Source organism: Mus caroli, unplaced genomic scaffold (genome assembly GCF_978045245.1).
Source record: "Mus caroli unplaced genomic scaffold, Mus_caroli_1 scaffold_2, whole genome shotgun sequence".
Taxonomy (NCBI): Eukaryota; Metazoa; Chordata; class Mammalia; order Rodentia; family Muridae; genus Mus; species Mus caroli.
This window is the reverse complement of record NW_028227257.1, coordinates 158,105,039-158,127,674: the sequence shown is the minus strand read 5'-3', so window position 1 is coordinate 158,127,674 and position 22,636 is coordinate 158,105,039. Positions and strand designations below refer to the sequence as shown.

The window sequence follows — 22,636 nt, the reverse complement described above, 5'->3', positions numbered from 1 at the left end:
AATATCCTGGGTATCAAACCTAGGCTTTGTGCATGCTAGGCAAGTGCCTAACTGCTGAGCTAGCTGTGAACTTTTTTATCTGTGATGTTTTATATTCCTTTTTCCAGGCTGTTCTTGCTGGAGATTTAATTCTTTCTGCAGCGTCTGTAGCTCTGGCACGGATTGGAAACACAGCTGTTGTATCTATGTTAGCCCAAGTTATTGAAGATTTGGTGCGTGGTAAGTCGATTCTGACGGTTCTTTTTTATTTAGAATACCAGTTCTGGTATTTAGGCAGGCAATAAAACCGTTTCTCAAGTAACCCTTCTCCTTCTTGATAGGTGAATTTCTTCAGCTAGGGTCAAAAGAAAATGAGAATGAAAGGTTTGCCCACTACCTTGAGAAGACCTTCAAGAAGACAGCCAGCCTGATAGCCAACAGTTGTAAAGCAGTATGTACGTTCTGTCTTTTTTCAAGTTGAAAAAAACCCACATTTATTTCTTAGTGGCTAATTCTCCTAGAAACGTTTAATTAGAGAACCTTAAAATAGTATCCTAAAATTCCAGACGTCATAGAGAAACTATTACATCCCAGACACTTTGTGATGTTCTCACTTTCCTTGTGTTCTTCTAGTATGGAAATAATGAACTTTTCTGTCATAGTTCCTCCCCCAAGAATCAATCAAAATACTTCCTAGTCTATGCTGACAAGATAGCTCACCGGAGAAGCACTTGCCACAGATTCCTGAGCCCTAAAAGAGGACAGAAGCAATTCCAGGAACTCTGTTCTACCCTCTGCACACGTGCCATGGCACACGTGTGTCCATACTCAAACATGTCACACACTTGTAGATAAAAGAATGAAATCAAGATATTTCCCAATCAAACGTATATAAAATTCTAAGTAACTCTTTGTCACAGTTATCACGCGATATTTTTGACATTTTACCTTTTAAATTATGAAATATTGAATTATCACATAAATATTTACCTGAGAGAAAAATGTTTATTAGATTGTACTAGTATTCTACATACTTGTTCATATATAGTAGATCTAGCCAGTTTTATTTTTTTTTTTTTTAAGAACCTAGTTAATATTTATTGACTCAGGTATAAAGGATTTTGCAAATATATAAAAATCAAACTCATTTGCCTAATAATGTATTTTGCTTTATTTGCCTATTTTAATTAGTATATATACATATGTATATATGTGGATTAACATGTATAAATCAATTTATGTTTCTCAGTTTAATTTAAAAATTAAATTATTATTTTATTTATTTTTTTTTTCTAGCCAGTTTTATTATATCTCCTATATGTAAGCCATAATTTTCAGAGTATAAATTAAATAGTAACTTCTTCTCAGTCTCTCTGGTCCTCTATACCTCCTCCCTATGCTGTGCTCTCTGCCTCTCAGCGTTATCCAAACATTTGAATCACTGTCTTTAATCTGTGTATTAAAATGTGATAGTCATTGTTAGTTCACAAATAACAGTCTCTCTATAAAACTATTCCTGTGAGAAGCTGTGTTTGATGGTGCATACCTGTAGTCCTAGCCCTTGGAGGCAGAAACAGGAAGATTCTATGCTCAAAGCCAACCATGGCTGCATAGTGAGTTTTAGGCCACCATGGGCTATAGATGACATCCTGTCTCAAAAATAAAACATTGTTTATCTGAGCATGTGCCAAACTAGCAGGTTTAGAGAAGAAACCTGGGCAAGCAATGGTCCCGTGTAATAGTCTTGTGCAATCATGGCAACAAGAAACATGTAAGGTAAGATCTAGATTGTCTTGAAACACTCTTAGAAAATTATAGGAAAAGGGAGCCTTTTAGCCCTTTGACAACAATGCCTCTGTTTTGCCATGCTTCAAGAAACATACTTGTGGGCCAGAAAGAAAAAATGAGGACAACACTTTCTTCATGAAAAGATCTAATTGAAAGAGATGTGAATTACATAGGATAGGTTGGCCACAGTCACAGCTCTTTGTCTTCCTGAAAAAGCTATTACATTTCCATTTGGGAGAAATTATAGGTGTACTGGTTTTTAAGAAGACATGAAAGTATGACAGGCATCTTATAAATGGGTATCATAATGCTATTGCATTGATGCTTTGTTATTAATGTTTGGTTGTCAAATCTTACAAAGTTTAACCTCAGAATGTTTGCTGCTCTTAAAGAGGACCTAAGTTCAGTTTCCCGCACTTGAATCATGCAGCTCACAACCACCTATAACTAAAAAATCTGACACCCTCCTCTAGAAGATCTGGCTTCCAAGACCGATGGAGAAACATGCTCCTGTTTTCCAAGTCTTGAGGCTGAGGCTGGAGGATTGCCATAATTCCAAGGCTAGCTAAGGCCGTGTATGTTTGGGGTACAGGAAAGAAACTGTCAAAGCAGAGGCTCTATTGGGGGAACGTTTATATCATGAATAAGAGAAAGAAAATAGCAGAGGCATTTGGAAGAGTTCAGAACAGAGAGAAAAAGAAGTAGTCTGGACTTTAAAATGTATAACAGGTACTTGTGATTAGGGACTATAGGTGCCTAGAGTCTATCAGGGGCTTTGACATGAAGCCACGGGTACATGTCAGGGGAGCTATATGTCCATTCTGATGTTCCTTCTGCCAGAGGCAAGGGAAATGACTTCCTTTGGGGAAGGAAAATCTGTTTCACAGGTTCCTGAGGGATGCTAGATTTTTATCTAACCACCAGAAATCCTACTACTACTACTTTAGCTACTCTAGCTTTAGCTCATTTCTGACATATGAATTGCCTGAGACCTTATACATAGTTTAAAAAAAAAAACACTATATAAAAAAAAGGGAACAGTCCATCCTCAGGAGCTACTAGTATGCAAGAGAAGTTCATTGTTAAGAGAAGTTCACAAGTTTGCTGCTGCAGTTTAGAAATGCTAGCAGCAGGTGGAGATGCTCATTTCTAAAACACTAAACGCGCATTCTCTAGGCACATAGGCGCAGCTCCACATAGGAACTAGTTCACACAGTGAGGTAAATTAGGGACCTGTGTCACCAGGGTAAGGCCTCATTACCACTCTGCTTAAGCAGCCAGAGATAATGTGTGAGCTGAGGAGCTCCTGTGCTTTTCAGAGATTATCAAGAAAACAGGGCCTATGAGGTACCTGATCACCTGGGTTCAGTCCCTAGGACCCAAGTGATGGAAAGCCACATGCAGAGACACCTGTACACATAAGTAAATGCAATAAAAAAAATAAACAAGTAACCAGTAGACATGTATTTTAACGTAGCTCAATTCTGATTAAAAATGAAATAGTCTAGGACTAAAACTTAGTGGTAGAGCATAGTTTACCAAGCATAAATTCCTAGGTTCAATCTCTGGTATTACCATGCCCTGCCCCCAAGAAAACTCCAAATTTTCTTTTTAAAGAGGGAGAAAAGGAGAGAGAAAGAAGGTAAAGTGAAAAAAAAATGAAAGAAGTGTTGTGTGCTGACCACACGGAGGTGTGCTAGCAGTGTTCCAGAGCTGCCTATTTGGATAACAGCAAAATCTCAGTGCGAATGTTCTGAATACCAGCTGTACATTTACGTGACCATGGATGGAAATACTCCAGAGGTGTTAGGCATTTAAAATGGCTATTTTTATATGTTCTTGGTATTTAAGATGCAGACTTATGACCAAAGACATTCATTCAAAGGAAATTAGGCATGCCAAAGATGGGAGGTAAGAATTTGGAGATAAAGATTATTACAGAACTAATGGGATTCCATAGTGCATTGAGAATTTAAAGGAAATTTATCAGACTTTTATTTAGTTTACTAAAGACACCATTTTTCTCTTACTAAGCCTCCCCACTGCTTATATCTACATTCTATGGTTTTGGCCCAAAAAATATTAAAATCCTTAGAGAGGGCTGGCTAGAGAAATTGCTTTGTGTCTTTAAATGATATTAAAATAGAATTGATGTTATTTTCAAAACATGGTTCGCCATTTATTTGTATACATAATCATGCCAAACACACTCTGTAGCTGACAGTTAAAACCACAATTTGTTCCCCGGGATTCTGGTGTGAATTAGCAACAACAAAACCCTTCTCTCCCTTTCTTGTATGTGTTGACATTCTCCCATCTGCTTCACCTAGCATATTGGTCTTAGTGCTTTGGGTTCTTCCTTCTGTTTCATTTTGCATAAGTAAGATACATACATATTATTTCTTACTCTTTGTAACCTGTAATAAATTAGTAGACTACATAGTGTTTCTTCTGGCTGCCTACACTATATTCTGGATGATTTCACAATGATTATAGAATCTTCACTTTAAAAACAGCTGGACAGCCGGGCGTGGTGGCGTACACCTTTAATCCCAGCACTCGGGAGGCAGAGGCAGGCGGATTTCTGAGTTTGAGGCCAGCCTGGTCTACAAATGGAGTTCCAGGACAGCCAGGACTATACAGAGAAACCCTGTCTCAAAAAAACCAAAAAAAAAAAAATGAAAAACAGCTGAACAGAGTGAAGTGTGGTGGTGCACATCTTTTTTTTTTTTTTTTTCATCCCAGCAACTCAGGAAACAGGAAGGTAGATCTTGAAGTTTGAGTCACAGTTGGTCTACATAGCAAGCTCCAGGCCAGCCAGGACTATATAGTCAGTTCCAAAAGAAAAACAATCACAAAAGAAAGAAAAGAAAAGAAAACCCCATGGTTGTACAATATCAGTTGTGTCGCCATAGCATCACTCTCCTATATACAGGCATTTAGGATCTCAATATAATAGACTTACAAGCCACACTAATGCCTGTGTGTGTGTCGTGGGGCTTGCTTTCAGTGTTAAGGTAGAGTCAATTATATGTGTAGTTTTGATAAGCACCATCAGATTTTCTTGCATAAGGTCATGTGCACCACTGTCAGCAGTTCCTGAGTGTGTCCTCTTTGCCTGAGGCTTCACTAACAGAAATTACACTAGATTTTTCTATTTCCGACAATCCCAAATTACATCTCCCACTTCTTGAGTGAAGCCAAACATTCAGATCATTGATGGCCATTTGTGGCTTTGCTTTGTTTTTTATTATATTACGATTTGGGGAGGTTCCTGCCACAGCATTTGTGTGGAGGTCAACAGCTTTGTAGAGTTGGTTCTCTCCTTCCACATTTATGTGGCTTCTCAGGATTTGCGCCCAGGTAACCAGACTTTTGGGGCAGAGTCCTTATAATTAATGTTTCCCCCTTCCCCTTCTTCCCCCCTTCTCTTTCTCTTTGAGTTGTCTTTGTTTTTAACACATTTATATTGCATATTTGCAGGGGGGCTTGCTGTATTTTGTTTGAGGCAAAAGTTTGCCCTGTATCCCAAGCTGGCCAACAACCAATGATGTACCTGCTTTAGCCTGTGGATTATTGAGATTACTGTGTTCAAGATCACATTCCAGATCTTTGTGATACAATGCTGCATATGTTTCTCTCTACCTGTTTACTATATTTATAATGGAACTGACTGAAAGTGTCTACAGCATTTTGTAATCTTTTTATTATTTTTTTATGTTTATGGATGTCTTGTCTGCCTGTGTGTCTAAGTATCATGTGCTTGCAGTTTCCACTGAGGTCAGAGCAGGGTGTCAGATACCCTGGGACTGCACTTAAAGATGGATGTGGGCCTGTATATAGGTGTTGGAATTGAACTCAGGTCCTCTGGAAGAGCAGCCAGTGATCTTTACCACTGAGCCATCTGTCTAGCCTCTCTAACTGCTTTTGTTTGTTTTGAGACCAGGCTTCACTATGAGGCCCTGGCATCTGGAATTCTCTGTTTTATTGATTGATTGATTTTTGGGGTTTTGTTTTTTTTTTTTTTTTTTTTTTTTTTTTGGTTTTTGAGACAGGGTTTCTCTGTGTAGCCCTGGCTGTCCTGGAACTCACTCTGTAGACCAGGCTGGCCTCAAACTCAGAAATCCACCTGCCTCTGCCTCCCAAGTGCTGGGATTACCATTGCCTGGTGAATTCTCTGTTTTATGAGGCTAGTCCATGAATCCATAAAAATACTCCTGCCTCTGCTTCCCAAGTGCTGGATGAAAGATGTATGCCACCATGCCTTCTATACTATTTTAAACAAATAAGATCATAACACATAAAATTTTCGCATAAAATACCTCTAATTTATGGTAATGTGAGTATGCATTCCAAAGTTAAAGCGATCCTGGTTAAACTTTGCCCCTCCAGTGCAATCAGTTCTTCTCAGGCTCTGAGATGACATTTGTTGGAATGCGGTGTTATCTGTAATTCTCACAGAAGCACTGGGGCACAACCCAGCCTGACTGTGGCATTTACTTAAAGCAAAACAATTAGTCAAGCTCCTCTTTCTTTGGTTTTATCATCTTTCATATTCTACCCACTTCGAGGAAGATATTAGGCATCTCTCTGGTGCTGAGTTCAAGCAGTGTCATACATCTTGCCTTTTTGCCTTTTTGTACAGTATGCCACACTTTATCTGGTTTTGTACTTGTGACTGGTGTTCTTTGTTTCCTAACTTTATGAAGGGAATCAGGACTCTTTAGAGAGCTCCTCAAGCCAAACAGAAACCGTGACTTGTCAGCAAGGAAGGGAGTTAAGTAATCCATAGTGCGAGTTTTATGTATCACAAATGCTAATTCATTGACTTTATAAATATAAGATGTTTGTCATTTTTAATTTTTGAAAGAAAGATTCTATTCCTGGCTATTTTTTTAGGCATTTTTTATTAGATATTTTCTTCATTTACATTTCAAATTCTATGCCAAAGCCCCCAATATACTCCCCCCCCCCCCGCCCCCGCCATGACTCCTGCTTTCTGGACCTGGCATTCCCCTGTACTGGGGCATATGATCTTGGCAAGACCAAGGGTCTCTCCTCCCATTGATGGCTGACTAGGCCATCCTCTGCTACATATGCAGCTAGAGACACAGCTCTAGGGATTACTGGTTAGTTAATATTGTTGTTCCTCCTATAGGGTTGCAGACCACTTTAGCTCCTTGGGTACTTTCTCTAGCTCCTTCATTAGGGGCCCTGTGTTCCATGCAATAGATGACTATGAGCATCCACTTCTGTATTTGCCAGGCATTGGCATAGCCTCACAAGAGAGAGCAATGTCAGGGTCCTGTCAGCAAAATCTTTCTGGCATATGCAATAGTGTCTGGGTTTGGTGGTTGTATATGGGATAGATCCCCAAGTGGGGTAGTCTCTGGATGGTCTCTCCTTCAGTCTCAGCTCCGAACTTTGTCTCTGTAACTCCTTCCATGGGTATTTTGGGTATCCACACTTTGGTCTTCCTTCTTGAGTTTCATGTGTTTTGCAAATTGGATCTTGGGTATTCTAAGTTCCTCGGCTAATATCCACTTACCAGTGAGTGCATATCATATGTGTTTTTTTGTGATTGGGTTACCTCATTCAGGATGATATCCTACAGATGCATCCATTTGCCTAAGAATTTCATTAATTCATAGTTTTTAATTGCTGAGTAGAACTCTATTGTGTAAATGTACCACATTTTCTATATCCGTTCTTCTATAGAGGAACATCTGGGTTCTTTCCAGTTTCTGGCTATTATAAATAAGGCTGCTATGAACATAGTGGAGCATGTGTTCTTATTACCAGTTGAAACATCTGGGTATATGCCCAGGAGAAGAATTGCTGGATCTTCCGGAGGTACTATGTCTAATTTTCTGAGGTAACACCAGACTGATTTTCAGAGTGCTTGTACAAGCTTGCAATCCCACCAATAATGGGGGACTATTCCTCTTTCTCCACATCCTCGTCAGCATCTGCTGTCACCTGAATTTTTGATCTTAGCCATTCTGACTGGTGTGAGATGGAATATCAGGGTTGTTTTGATTTGCATTTCCCTGATGATTAAGGATGTTGAATTTTTTCAGGTGTTTCTCAGGCATTCTGTATTCCTCATTTGAAAATTCTTTGTTTAGTTCTGTACCCCATTTTTTAATAGAGTTATTTGATTTTCTAGAGTCCAGCTTCTTGAGTTCTTTGTATATATTGGATATTAGTCTCCTATTAAATTTAGGATTGGTAAAGATCCTTTCCCAATCTGTTGGTTGCTTTTTTGTCTTATTGACAGTGTCTTTTGCCTTACAGAAGCTTTGCAATTTTATGAGGTCCCATTTGTCGATTCTCAATCTTACAGCACAAGCCATTGCTGTTCTGTTCAGCAATTTTTTCCCTATGCCCATATCTTTGAGGCTTTCCCCCCACTTTCTCCTCTATAAGTTTCAGTGTCTCTGGTTTTATGTGGAGTTCCTTGATCCACTTAGACTTGACCTAACTACAAGGAGATAGGAATGGATCAATTAGCATTCTTCTACATGATAACCGCCAGTTGTGCCAGCACCATTTATTGAAAATACTGTCTTTTTTCTACTGGATGGTTTTAGCTTCCTTGTGAAAGATCAAGTGGCCGTAGGTGTGTGGGTTCATTTCTGGGTCTTCAATTCTATTCCATTAGTCTACCTGTCTGTCACTGTACTAGTACCATGAAGTTTTTTATCACAATTGCTCTGTAGTACAGCTTTAAGTCAGGCATGGTGATTCCACCAGAGGTTCTTTTATCATTGAGAAGAGTTTTTGCTATCCTAGGTTTTTTGTTATTCCAGATGAATTTGCAAATTGCCCTTTCTAATTCATTGAAGAACTGAGTTGGAATTTGATGGGAATTGCATTGAATCTGTAGATTGCTCTCAGCAAGATAGCCATTTTTACTTTATTGACCTGGCCAATCCATGAGCATGGGAGATCTTTCCATCTTCTGAAATCTTCTTTGATTTCTTTCTTCAGAGACTTGAAGTTCTTATCATACAGATCTTTCACTTCCTTAGTTAGAGTCACGCCAAGATATTTAATATTATTTGTGACTATTGAGAAGGGTGTTGTTTCCCTAATGTCCTTCTCAGCCTGTTTATCCTTTGTGCAGAGAAAGGCCACTGATTTGTTTGAGTTAGTTTTCTAGCTACTTCACTGAAGCTGTTTATCAGGTTTAGAAGTTCTCTGGTGGAATTTTTAGGGATATATATATATATATATCTAATATATATATATATATATATCTTATATATATATATTTGACTTCTTCCTTTCCAATTTGTATCCCTTGACCTCCTTTTGTTGTCTAATTGCTCTGGCTAGGACTTAGAGTATGGAATAGGTAGGGAGAAAGTGGGAAACCTTGTCTAGTCCCTGATTTTAGTGGGATAGCTTCCAGCTTCTCTCCATTTATTTTAATGTTGGGTACTGGTTTGCTGTAGATTGCTTTTATTATGTTTAGGTATGGGCCTTGAATTCCTGATCTTTCCAAGGCTTTTTTTTTTTTTTTTTATTCCAAGGCTTTTATCATGAAGGGTTGTTGGATTTTGTCAAATGCTTTCTCAGCATCTAACAAGATGATCATGTGGGTTTTGTCTTTGAGTCTATTTATATAGTGGACTATGTTGATTGATTTCCGTATATTAAACCATCCCTGCATCCTTGGGATGAAGCCTACTTGATCATGATGGATGATTGTTTTGATGTGTTCTTGGATTCCGTTAGCGAGAATTTTATTGAGTATTTTTGTATCAATATTCCTAAGGGAAATTGGTCTGAAGTTCTCTATGTTTGTTTGGTCTTTATATGGTTTAGGTATCAGAGTAATTGTGGCTTCGTAGAATGAATTGGGTAGAGTACGTTCTGTTTCTATTTTGTGGAATAGTTTGAGGAAAATTGGAATTAGGTCTTCTTTGAAGGTCTGATAGAACTGTGCACTAAACCCATCTAGTCCTGGGCTTATTTTGGTTGGGAGACTATTAATGACTGCTTCTATTTCTTTCGGGGATATGGGCCTGTTTAGGTCATTAATCTGAACCTGATTTAACTTTGGTACCTTGGTGTCTGTCTAGAAATTTGTCCATTTCATCCAGATTTTCCAGTTTTGTTGAGTATAGCCTTTTGTAGTATGATCTGATGATGTATTGGATTTTTTTCAGGTTCTGTTGTTATGTCTCCTTTTTCATTTCTGATTTTGTTAAATAGAATACTTTCCCTGTGCCCTCTAGTTAGTTTGGCTAAGGGTTTATCTATCTTGTTGATTTTCTCAAAGAGCCAGCTCCTGGTTTGGTTGATTCTTTGAATAAATAGTTCTTTTTGTTTCACTTGGTTGATATCAGCCCCGAGTTTGATTATTTCCTGCCGTCTACTCCTCTTGGGTGAATTTGCTTCCTTTCATTCTAGATCTTCTAGGTGTGCTGTCAGGCTGCTAGTGTATGCTCTCTCTAGTTTCTTTTAGGAGGCACTCAGGGCTATGAGTTTTCCTCTTAGGACTGCTTTCATTGTGTCCCATAAGTTAGGGTATGTTGTGGCTTCATTTTCATTAAACTCTAAAAAGTCTTTAATTTCTTTCTTTATTTCTTCTTTGACCAAGGTATCATTGAGTAGAGTCATTCAGCTTCCACATGAATGTTGGCTTTCTATTATTTATGTTGTAATTGAAGATCAGCCTTAGTCTGTGGTGATCTGATAGGATGCATGAGATAATTTCAATATTTTTGTATCTGTTGAGGCCTGTTTTGTGACCAATTATGTGGTTGATTTTGGAGAAGGTGCCATGAGGTCCTAAGAAGAAGGTATATCCTTTTGTTTTAGGATAAAATGTTCCGTAGACATCTGTTAATTCTATTTCTTTCATAACTTCTGTTAGTTTCAGTGTGTCTCTGTTTAGTTTCTGTTTCCAGGATCTGTCCATTGATGAGAGTGGGGTGTTGCAGTTTCCCACTACTATTACTGTGTGGGGTGCAATATGTGCTTTGAGCTTTACTATAGTTTCTTTAATTAATGTGGCTGCCCTTGCATTTGGAACATAGATATTCAGAATTGAGAGTTCATTTTGGAAGATTTTACCTTTGATGAGTATGAAGTGCTCCTCTATGTCTTTTTTGATAACTTTGTGTTGGACGTCAATTTTATTCAATATTAGAATACCTACTCCAGCTTGTTTCTTCGGACCATTTGCTTGGAAAATTGTTTCCCAGCCTTTTACCCTGAGGTAGTGTCTGTCTTTTCCCGAGGTGGGTTTCCTGTAAGCAGCAAAATGTTGGGTCCTGTTTATGTAGCCAATCTGTTAGTCTATGTCTTTTTATTTGGGAATTGAGTCCATTGATATTAAGAGATACTAAGGAAAAGTAATTGTTGCTGCCTGTTATTTTTGTTGTTAGAGTTGGCATTCTGTTCTTGCGGCTGTCTTCTTTTAGGTTTGTTGAAGGATTACTTTCTTGCTTTTTCTAGGGTGTAGTTTCCGTCCTTGTGTTTGTGTTTTCCCTTTATTATCCTTTGATTGGCTGGATTCGTGGAAAGATATCGTGTGAATTTGCTTTTGTCATGGAATACTTTAGTTTCTCCATCTATGGTAATTAAGAGTTTTGCTGGTTATAGTAAACTGGGCTTGCACTTGTGTTCTCTTAGGATCTGTATAACATCTGTCCAGGATCTTCTGCCTTTCATAGTCTCTACTGAGAAGTCTTGTGTAATTTTAATAGGTCTGCCTTTATATGTTACTTGACCTTTTTCCCTTACTGCTTTTAATATTCTATCTTTATTTAATGCGTTTGTTGTTCGGATTATTATGTGTCAGGAGAAACTTCTTTTCTGGTCTAGTCTATTTGGAGTTCTGTAGGCTTCTTGTATGTTCATTTGTTGAAGATATTTACTGGCCCTTTAAGTTGAAAATCTTCATTCTCATCTATACTTATTATCCGTAGGTTTGGTCTTCTCATTGTTTCCTGGATTTCATGGATGTTTTGGGTTAGGATCTTTTTGCGTTTTGTATTTTCTTTGATTGTTGTGTCCACATTCTCTATGGAATCTTCTGCACCTCAGTTTCTCTCTTCCATCTCTTGTATTCTGTTGATGATGTTCACATATATGGTTCCTGATTTCTTTTCTAGGGTTTCTATTTCCAGAGTTGTCTCCCTTCACCTTTTCTTCTTTGTTTCTACTTCCATTTTTAGATCTTGGGTGGATTTGTTCAATTTCTTCACCTGTTTGTTTGTGTTTTCCTATAATTCTTTAAGGGATTTTTGTGTTTCCTCTTTAAGGTCTTCTACCTGTTTAGCAGTGTTCTCCTGTATTTCTTTAAGTGAGTTATTAATGCCCTTCTTAAAATTCTCTACCACCATCATGAGATACGATTTTAAATCCGAATCTTGCTTTTCGGGTGTGTTGCAGTATCCAGGACTCGATGTGGTGGGAAAACTGGGTTCTGATGATGCCCAGTGGTCTTGGCTTCTGTTAGTAAGATTCTTTCATTTGCCTTTTGCCATCTGGTAATCTCTGGTGTTTGATGTTCTAGCTGTCTCTGGCTGGAGCTTGTTCCTCCTGTGATTCTTTAGCCTCTGTCAGTACTCCTGGGAGTCCAACTCTCACCTGAGTCCCAGTGGTCAGAGCACTCTCTGCAGGCAAGCTCTCCTCTTGCAGGGAAGGTGCACAGAAGTCTAGAGCTCAGATCCACCTCCTGAGTCCTGGGGTCAGAGCCCTCCCTGGAGTCCGACTCTCCTCTGGCAGGGAAGGTTCCCTGGAGTCTGGGTCTCAGCTCTGTCTCCTGGCTGAGGATGAAGGCCCGAATGGACCCTATCCAAGAAGTTCTGTTGCTTCTGCCGCCCATGTGCTCTCCTGGGTAGACTGGTCTCAGTGATCCCAAGATTCTGGGTGTGCTAGGACCTGCCTTTGTCCTCTGTCCCTGTTGCTGCTAGCACAAGACCCTCTGGGTTTTTTGGAACAGATGTTGCGTTCTACTCACCAGTGATCTCAGATTCCTGGGTGTGCTAGGGTGCCTTGCAGTGTGGAGAGTCCTCTGGGAACCTTGGGACTCTTCCTCGGAGATCGCACCCAAGATTGTGTGAGGGTGGCGCTGACCAGAACGAACCCCAGCCACTGGTCGGGCAGGTGTTCTTTGTCCTTGTTCCTGCTAGCACAAGACCCTCTGGGTTTTTGGGAACAGATGTTGCGTTCCGCTCACCAGTGATCTCAAGATCCTGGGTGTGCTAGAGTGTCTGCATCGTCGAGAGTTCTCTGGGGACCTTGGACCCTCTGCCGAGATCACGCCAAGATCCCATGCCTGGCTTTATGTTGAAAAGATAGCATTAATCTCACGACTGGAGATTGCTTTATTATCAATTATTTCTGCTTACAGAGGGTGGGGGTGGGGGTCATTTTGTTCTCCATTCAATATATCCAGCTGCCTGAAACTTGCCTTTTTCGGGCAGGTATCTTGACTTCTTTTCTACATTGACCTTCATGTAGCCTCACAAAGTACTTGCAAAGAATAGCCCTTCCTGGGCTGCTGTGGATCACAGGTCTTTGCTTTTGAAAGCAGTGAAGAGCTTTACCACTTACTCAAGTGGCTTTGTGACCTTTTGGTGTGTGCAGCTTAGCCCTGCTCATCTGAAAGCATTCCCAGGGTTGAATGGGGCTGAGTGCTAGAGTACTAATCATCATGCACAAAGCCATGGGTTTGATCCTCGGCACCACCAAAGGAAAACAATAACAAAAATAATAGTGAGCAACAATATGGCTAGCAGATCCTGCCTTCATCCTGTTCCTGAACGTAGTGAACAAAGAGAAGGGGGATGCTGTTGTTTCTGACTCAACTGTTTAGCCTCCAGCCTCAACTCTGCAGTCTTCCTGCCTCACCTCTTGAATGACTGGATTATAGGTATGGATGTCCATATCCAGCTAAACAGGAGGATCAGTTTCCTTTTTCCTCATTTCTTCCTTGTTTCCTTCCTTTTTATTCTGTCTGTTGTACCTGAGTCCAAACAAATATGTTAAGTAAATGGTTTACTACTGAGCTATATCCACAGCACCAAAGGAGACTCCTTAATGGGAAGTTTCTGCTTTTTTATGAGGTAAGAGTTTAGTTCCTACATTTTACAGGTAAGGAAACTGAAACACAGAAGGATCAGGCGGCAGCTCAGGGTCACTGATAGTTCTAGTCATATTGCCAACCCCACAGGCTTCTGGAGAGCTTGTCCCACCTTGCCATGCTGCTGTCCAGGAGGAATGCAGTCTCCAAAAGAAGTAGGCAGATGCTTATTTATCACCAGTGACCTATTTCATCTGGCTTCCTTACTGAACATCAGCAGAGACTTTGCTTTCCAATTGAACAGAATGTCTCTCCAGCTCCCCTCTTGTTCTTTCCCTGTCTTTGATTTCTGAAAATGTGGCTGGGCCTGCTTAGCATGCTAACAGTACAGCAGGAAGTAGCTTTGGTGGATTAATGTGGATCAGCATGCTCAGCACTAACCCGCTTGTGTTTGAGGTTCTGAGCTTTACAAGGTTTTGTAAGTCTTCCTTGTCTCCTTTTGGAAGGGTGGGAGTGCAAACAAACAGTCCTAATACAATTGTTACTTCTGATGAGAAAGGGGTGGAAGATCCTTCTCATAATGAAAACCAGACTGAGGCTTGAGGCTGTTAACAGGCATAGCAAGAAACAACTGAATGGGGGTGGGGGGTGATCAACAAAACTGAGCCACAGATGAGGAGGAGCGTGGTAAGTTGTATATTGGGTGAGAGTACACCCCTGAAATGAGGGTTCTCCTCAGAGGTCAGTAAGCCAGCAATCGCACCGAGTGCTAGAAGGCAGTGGTTTACACAATGCGATCTGTTTTGCATACCAGAAAGGTTTGCTTACATTATTATTAGAATTTAGTCTTGTGGCTCTTTGCCCAAAAGACTGTTTATCTTGTTTGAAAGAACAGGAGGAAGAAGGCTAGATTCTCTAAAATTTAAGAAAATGGGACTGCAAGGTGTAGGTACTTCCTGTAAGCTGCCAACCTGAAACCAATCCCTGGAGTCCATGTAAAGATGAAGAAAAGTAATGCCAGGATGGCACCCACACTCCTGCATACTCACAAATATTACAATAAATTTAAGAAAATGGGCTACATTTGTAGCTGGACGGTAGAGTGCTTGCCTAGCTTGCAAAAGATCCTGGACTTTAGTCTCTGAACTACACAGAAAGGAAACATCCCTTTGTTTTGTTGTTTGTTTGTTTAATTTTGTTTTCTTTTGAGGTTGAGTCTCTGTAGCCTTGACTATCCTGAAATTCTGTAGATGACCTCAAACTCACAGCTCTGCCTCCTGACTAAAGATGTGTGCCAAGAAAACAGCACTTTTTAATGTGCTGGGTTTCCTTTTAGTGCCAGCATCCCGATTGTCTATAGCATAGGCTCAAGGCTCTTAGGGAATGTGTGAGTGGGGACCTAGATGACACAGCTTACCAGAATCTTTTTTTTCTTTCAGGTCTCTGTCCTGGGTTGCCCTGACCCAGTGGTGCATGAGATTGCCTATCAGTATGGGAAAAATGTTGGAATAGCTTTTCAGGTTGGTATACTTGTTTGTGGGAATGGTGACATACAGGCACAGCCTGCATTTTCCTCAGTGTAGTGTGCTAAGCAGTGGAGACAGTGGCAGCTCAGTGGGTGTACTCATCTTTCCTTTTGCCAGCTCATAGATGATGTATTGGATTTCACCTCATGTTCTGACCAGATGGGCAAGCCAACATCAGCAGACCTGAAGCTAGGCATAGCCACTGGCCCTGTCTTGTTTGCTTGCCAGCAGGTAGGTCTTACTCTCTTTAAAACATTGCTGAGGACCAATATCTCAGGCACATCTGGTAAAGTGTGAGAGAAAAAACAGCTGGAGGCATTTAGATAAGGGACCACAGATTTGATCTTGGTTTAGTAACTGAGATGTTAGGGCTGTAATTTCACTTCTATAAACCTTATCTGTGAAACACCAATTATAATCTCCTCAGTTGTTATGAGTGCTAGTTGATATACTACTCATTATCTTGTAAATCAGAAAGTGCTGAGTAAATTTCATGTATTTTGGGTGTTGCAATATTGACAGTTACTACTTTTATGATTGGGTATGCCTCAAAGCCTCTTAAAGGTACAGGAAGTTCCAAGGGTGTCTAAGTCTGAGGAAGTCATTAGTTCTAGTTTAATGGAACTGTTGACATCTCGAGGGAAGCCTTGATGCCTTAGCCATTGCTTCCAAGTGTGGAGAAGTCAATTGAATGCACCAGAACTGCATAGTTCCTTCCTTTCCAACACTGAGAGACTGCCAAGTAAAGCTGCTTTCACATCCTCTGTAACAGATGAGATGTTTCACAAGCATCAAAGATGCTGCAGTGACTGTCAAGCCAACCAGTTCACAGCAGCATCTAGACCCAGGCCATATGCTTTTAGCTGGGCCAGATGCTGCTTGGAATAAGTGGACCATTAGCTGTGTATGGGTATCTTTAAAACAAATAGTCATCTGAGTGGCATTTAACTGGTTAGTTGGCAGTGTAATAAGACAGTCATCACCAACTACCTTTTGGGTCTAAAATTTTTAAATTATCAGTTTTTCCATAAATTTTGCCTGCATTTTTTATTTAAAATGTAAGTCACAACTTCTCTAGGACTTAGTTCTATTTTGATATTAAAACCAATGACATTCCTTTTGATTCATTTCTGATTCAAGAAAGGTGAGAGATGATCTTTTATCCTTTGACCTAGCAGAACGACTACAGATAATTCAGCCTCAGGGAGGCTGAAGCCTGGACGGCTGTGCTGAGTACCATGGACAGATTAAAAGAATAGAGATGATGACCAAAGATGATAGGGCACTTAGTAGAAACTTTTGTCCTTGTTACCAGGCTCTATCATCTCAGACATTTGAGGTCGGGGTAAGAAGAGAAAGATGTAGAGCTCAGATGTAGTAACACAGGCCTGCCAACCAACACCCAGGTATAGGAGGGACATGAGATTGAGGACAGTCTGAACTACATTAAGAACAAAATAAAACAAAACAAACAAAAATGTCTCAAATCATAAACAAACAAATACATGCATTCTGTGAATGGTAGGTCTCTTTTCCCATGAGACTTATTAACTAACTACCCCAATATTCAGGAAAATTATTAATATAATGTTAAGTTTTAAAAAATTAAGAAAATCACATTAAAGCAACATAAAGGAACATTTTCTGTTATGCCATAGCCACCTATACACACACACACAGAGTATTCCTGAGCCATGTGTGTATAAAAGTATATCTGATGATAGAAAAATTAATCATTGGCCAGCATTTGTTGTACAGTCACAGACCTTCATCATCTCTGTCACAGGTGAGTATACATGGATAAAGGAGAGTCTCAACAATTAGAAATACTTGTCATGAGCTCCATGAAACAAATGGGATAGACTGGTGCTTTTTTTCTTGTTTTATTACATTATTTATAAAGAAACCAATTTACTTTTCTGTACACAGAGAATAGCTAATTTTGCATTCAGATATAATGGGACAAAGTAAGAAAAGAAACTGAATGCCCAGCTCTTATGATTAGCCTGCCATCATAAGATGGGAAACTGCTAAGATGTTTTATTTGTTTATCTGAAGGTTACCCAAACTATGGTTTTATGCGTGTTTTACTGGGAAATCCCAGAGGCATGAGGCACCCAGTTACTCTGAGCAGGCAGCACCTTCCCCTTTCTGCCTATAAGTCAATGGGAAAAGGAGCTGCAGGCATAAACGCAGCCTCAGAAATGAGACACATGATGAAATTGAACAGTAGTGCCTCTGGGCAGCACTCACTGTGCCAAAAGTTAATAAAATAGATATTTATACTTAGTCAAGGTTGTATTTATAAATTGGTCTCAAAACCCTGAGCTTAGGAGCTTTTTATGCATTATTCTGCTAAAAAAAGAGTTCATGGGCTTAAAATAACTTTGGGTGAATCAAGTTCAAAAATAATGCAGGATTATACAGTATCTAGCTTTAATAAAACAGTATTGATTTTAGTTTATAAAGGATTCTTTCTTACATTTTCCCTGATTTACAAGTCTACTTTGTGGTAGATAACTGTTTGTTCTTTGAATGAAACTGATGCTCATGTCTGGCCAAAATGGAACATCTGGTAGATGACACAGAGCCTTCTTTTGGGCAATTGAACATCTTTCCCAAGTCTTCTAAGACCAGCATTCATTTTACTATGCTTGAATTGTTCCTTCAACTAACAGTGTAGATAACAGTACCCAGTAGGTCTACCCAGAAACCAGGTAACTGGTATACCCTAACACACAGTGTATCCACTATTGTTAGTGGCTAACATATCATTTATAGAGTACTTGGGAGGTGTTTGTAAACCTTTCCTAGGGGGATGTTTTGTCCACAGATTTGTCATTGAACTAATCCCTCTGTATAACACTGAAGATCTTGCTCTGAGATCCTAGGCCTTCCACAAACAGTCTCCCAGTGTCAGTCTCTCAAGTACAAAGATAACAGACATGCCCTCCAAACCCTGGCTTGCCTTTTCCTTTTTAATGCTGCATGGTAAATGATCTTGACATTATAATTTGTTGGACTAAGAACTGTTTGACTGATTCTTCTATTTTTGATATCTTTGGGAACGATTCCTTTGTGGCCATGTTCAGGGACTTGAGGTGTGTCAGAAGGTTGTCACTCAGCAGTAAAGATCTGCCTAACATGTATATCACCCTGGGTTTGACTCAAAGTGAGCATATGCATCTCTCTCTCTCTCTCTCTCTCTCTCTCACACACACACACACACACGCTTCATGATTTCTGAAGAGGTCTCAGTGGTAATAAAGTTAGTATGTTCTTGTATAGGAGTGTATATTGTCACTTGAGCTCTGTTATAGAGTGATTGCCTAGTATGCACAAGTCCCTGAACTCCATCACTAGCACTTGAGAGGTAAAAGCTAGGAATTCAAAGTTATTGCCAGCTACATAGGTCATCGTCCTGGGCCCCATGAGATTGTGCCAAAAAAATAAAAAATAAAAAAGGGAAAAAAGAATACAACCCACAACATTGCAAAGACCTTATTCACAAGTGCAAACCCTAGCCAGAAGCAGCAGTCTGTAATGAAACTGTACACAGAAGCGACTGGATAAGAAGTGGGAAATATGTTTATCCTAAACAAGCAAGTCTCCGCCCTTTTTCTTTAAAATTCCTTGGACATTAACTCAGTAACATTTACCTGAATCTGTTGTATTGTCTCAGGCTTTATGATTTTTCTCAAAATATAAACTTACACAAAAGTTTGAGTGTCCCTGCAGTGTGGTTATAATGTCTTGACGGTTACTCTTGCTGTGTGTAATGCCCCAGAAGGTAAAGAATTAGAAATAGCTGTCCTCTTTCCCCTTGCTTAGACTTGCTGGTTCCCTTACCTAAAGCTGATATTTAAATATGTAAATGTGGGAAAGTCGTTAAGACGTACTGATATACTTCATTTTGGAAAACAATGTGGAAAAATTGTTTGACTTTCTATTTTTTATGTAATTTTTAAAAACCTTCATATTAAATCTTTCAATGACATATGAAAATGTTTGTGAAATACTCAGAAATAAAATAAAAGTGTTTTCCTTTTTTGGTGAGATTATAATAGTTTAAAAGCTCTTTTTAAAAGTTTTCCTTTCGTCTGCTTTTTCCCACTGTCATCACCAGCCTCTGCAGCAGCTGCCCAGGCTCATGTCATTGTGACATTTGGTGCCTTAGAATTACTCAGGTCTGGAGACTGACCCATCCTAGTGCACTGGTCACCCTTGTAGTTTTGTGAACACATTTCCCAGTTAGAATCTGATTTCCTCACAGGCTATTTTTCCTACTTGTAAAAAGCATGAGTAAGCAAAAAAAAAAAAAAAAAAAGTCTTCTCACTGAATCTGGGATGAGAACCAACTTGTTTCTCACTTCTTCCTCACATACACAGGGGTAGGGAAGTTTAGAAGTTTGATATTTGCATATTGAATTTTACATAGTGTTACTTCAAAGGAGGAATGTAGTGCTCACTGCAACTTAGTTTAAATGTTGCTTTCTTGATGTTTTTACATTAAAAGCATCAGAGAAACTACACAGTTGGCATATTTTATCACACATAACTCATGCTGAGGAAACAAATGCTCGATATGTGATACATACACAGGGGATTTTTTATGAGATGCCCAAGACACCATCACATCTGCTTTAAGATATAGCCTAGAAATAAACAAGTGTGTGTGTGTGGGGGGGGGGGGGATTTAAAAAATAAAAGCACCAAAATTATCTGATTGATTTCTTGATTTTATTTTCTTGATGCAAACTAGTACTTAAGAACTCTGTATGGATGTTAACTGTCTCTACAACTTTGTTCTCAAACATGTACTTTTCTAGAACACTGCTCCTTGTTTGGTTAGGGTTTCTCTTCTGTGTTTGCCTTGTTTTTTCTACTGCAGATTCCATAGTCACTACTACTGGAGAACTTATTTCATCCTTCAGGCATAGTGCCAGGGAAACAGACAGAAAGCATCCTACCTCTTACTCCATAGAATTACAGACTGCTAGAAATTGGAAAGTTGAAACAGAAAAGAAGGCTTAGATGAGGAAATTACTCAGCTGGGATGGTTGCTGGCAGAACCTGGATACGGGGTTTCTGTCTGGATGCCGTCCTCCTAAATAACCACTAAAAAATGAAGAGGATAAAGGACATTTTCATCATTCCTGAGGAGTTTATATTGTGTTTACATGTACACACACACGTTGGGGAGACAGGCATCTGAGGAGTCAGTTCTCTCTTCCTAAATTTTGAGATCAAACTCCAGTCATCAGACCATGCACATTCAACCAGACCATTTCTCCAGCCTGTTTTGTTCTGTTTTGTTTTGTTTTTTGTCTTTTTGCTATCTGACCTTTTTATTTCCTCGCTCTTGTGCTACAATGAATTAGTTCTAGGACCAGCCATTGAACCTAGAAAAGCAGAAGGATTTTCCTCCCCTATGAAGTCTTCAAGCCCATGAATTTTTGTTTCTTGTGTTAGGAATGGAACAAAACTCTAAACATGCTGGACAAATGCTCTAATTCTGAGCTGTACCTCTGATCTTTTTATAACTTGGTACACTGATCTGGCTGATCTATCTCCTCCAATCCAAAGGAGGTGTGCATTAAAACATTTGATGATCATAACACCAGTATAATCAGATTTGTGGGGAGTGGGATCAAGGCACTTAATCCCCCCCCCATGCCCCATATACATGCAATGATTTCAGTGTGCACTCAAGAGTGTCTAATTCCTAACCTTTTCCTAGAACACCAGTACCAACATCACTTGGCAATTCATTAAAAAGGCATTCTCAAACTATAGCCTACTGAATTAGAACCCAAGAAGCTCAAGAGTACAGTACTTTGTTCTCCTGAGACTTACTCAGTATTGGACTGCTAATAGGACAATTAGTTCTGTTTTGGTTAATGTGTATGTGGCGGCTTGTCTGTTGTGTACTGCATATATGTTGTGCACTTGGAGGTCAGAGGGGAAATTACAGAAGACTGATCTGCCTGGATTCTAAGAACCCAATACAAATTCTTTGCAAGAGTGCCAAGTGTTCTTAACTATTGAGCCATCTCTCCAGCCCCCACCTTTTGTTTTTCTTATTTTCTGTATTTACAAACAAGTATTAACATGCTTCATTGCTCCAGGAACAATAAAAATATTTTCCTTCTTTATGGTTAGTTCCCAGAAATGAATGCTATGATAATGAGACGGTTTAGTTTGCCAGGAGATGTGGACAGAGCACGACAGTATGTATTACAGGTAAGACTATTTTAAAGTATGATTTTAAATCTTGTTTGTGCACATGCATATGCCCAGCAATTGGTGAAGGTCAGAGGACATCTAGTAAGTGTAGGTTCCTTCCTACTGTGTATATTCCAGGGATCAACTCAGTTTATCAGGCGTGACAAGCAGGCCTTTACTCACTCAGGGTTAGGTCCTTGGCCTGTCCCTAAGAAAGACCATTTTTAAAAAATAGAAAAGGCAACAGCTGGTACAGTAACAAAATTTTATATAGAGCCAAGTTGGTCAACCCTTACCTGATTTGACAGTAACGAGGGCAACTCATTTAAAATACTATTTACTTTTATATTTAACTGTGGTGCCTTTGTGGTAAATTTGCAGGAGTTAGCTCTCTTCTTACACCATGTGGGTCCTGGAGACTCATTCAAGCTTGGCAGCAAGCTCCTTTACTTGCTGAGCCTTCTCAGAAGCCACCAGCCCCCCCCCCAAAAAAAAACCCTGAATTAATATAATTTCTCTTTGAAGTTATTCAGTAGCCTTCCTATGCAGGCCAGACCACGTTAAATCTGTTAGATTGAAATGAGCTGTCCCATGTCCATGAATATCATCACTGTACTGTGCTTAGGATCGGCCCCATCCCTATCCAAAGCTCACTTCCTATAGCTAGACAGTTACAAGAGCCTACCATAAATACCCTTCCTGCTAAAAGCAAGTGAGTTATTAAAAACAACTTGAACATAGTGAACAAGTCATAGTTTACTCTGTTCAGGACCTAGACACATGTTTTAAATGTGTTGCTGTATGTATTTCTCCGAGATGCTCAAGGCTTTGTTTGCTTTAAAGGATTCTTTCCAGAGCCGGTGGGTAAAGGAACTTGCTGCAAGGCCTTCTGACCTGAGTCTGAGTTCAGAGACTCACACAGTGGAAGGAGAAAGTCAACTCCTGCAAGTTTTCCTCTTACATCCGCATGTGCCCTGCTCTGTACACGCCCACCCCCACAAACTAAACACAAACAGAAATCGATTGGCTTTTTGTAAAGTGATCAGTTTCCAAATTCAATTATCTGGAGGTC

The 22,636-nt window shown here is 39.6% G+C and overlaps 1 protein-coding gene across 3 annotated transcripts in view; it reads left to right on the top strand.

Annotated features, from left to right (window-relative positions):
• Pdss1 (decaprenyl diphosphate synthase subunit 1) overlaps positions 1 to 22,636 on the top strand; it is a 47,252-nt gene that overhangs the window by 20,837 nt on the left and 3,779 nt on the right. For 2 of the 3 annotated variants that reach the window (XM_021156204.3, XM_029474075.2), the window contains 5 exons: positions 108 to 219; positions 321 to 430; positions 15,253 to 15,333; positions 15,457 to 15,570; positions 21,502 to 21,582. In XM_021156204.3, coding sequence (XP_021011863.1) covers positions 108 to 219; positions 321 to 430; positions 15,253 to 15,333; positions 15,457 to 15,570; positions 21,502 to 21,582 — 498 coding nt within the window. The remainder of the gene's footprint in view (positions 1 to 107; positions 220 to 320; positions 431 to 15,252; positions 15,334 to 15,456; positions 15,571 to 21,501; positions 21,583 to 22,636) is intronic. The other variant, XM_029474073.2, reaches the window with a different exon arrangement.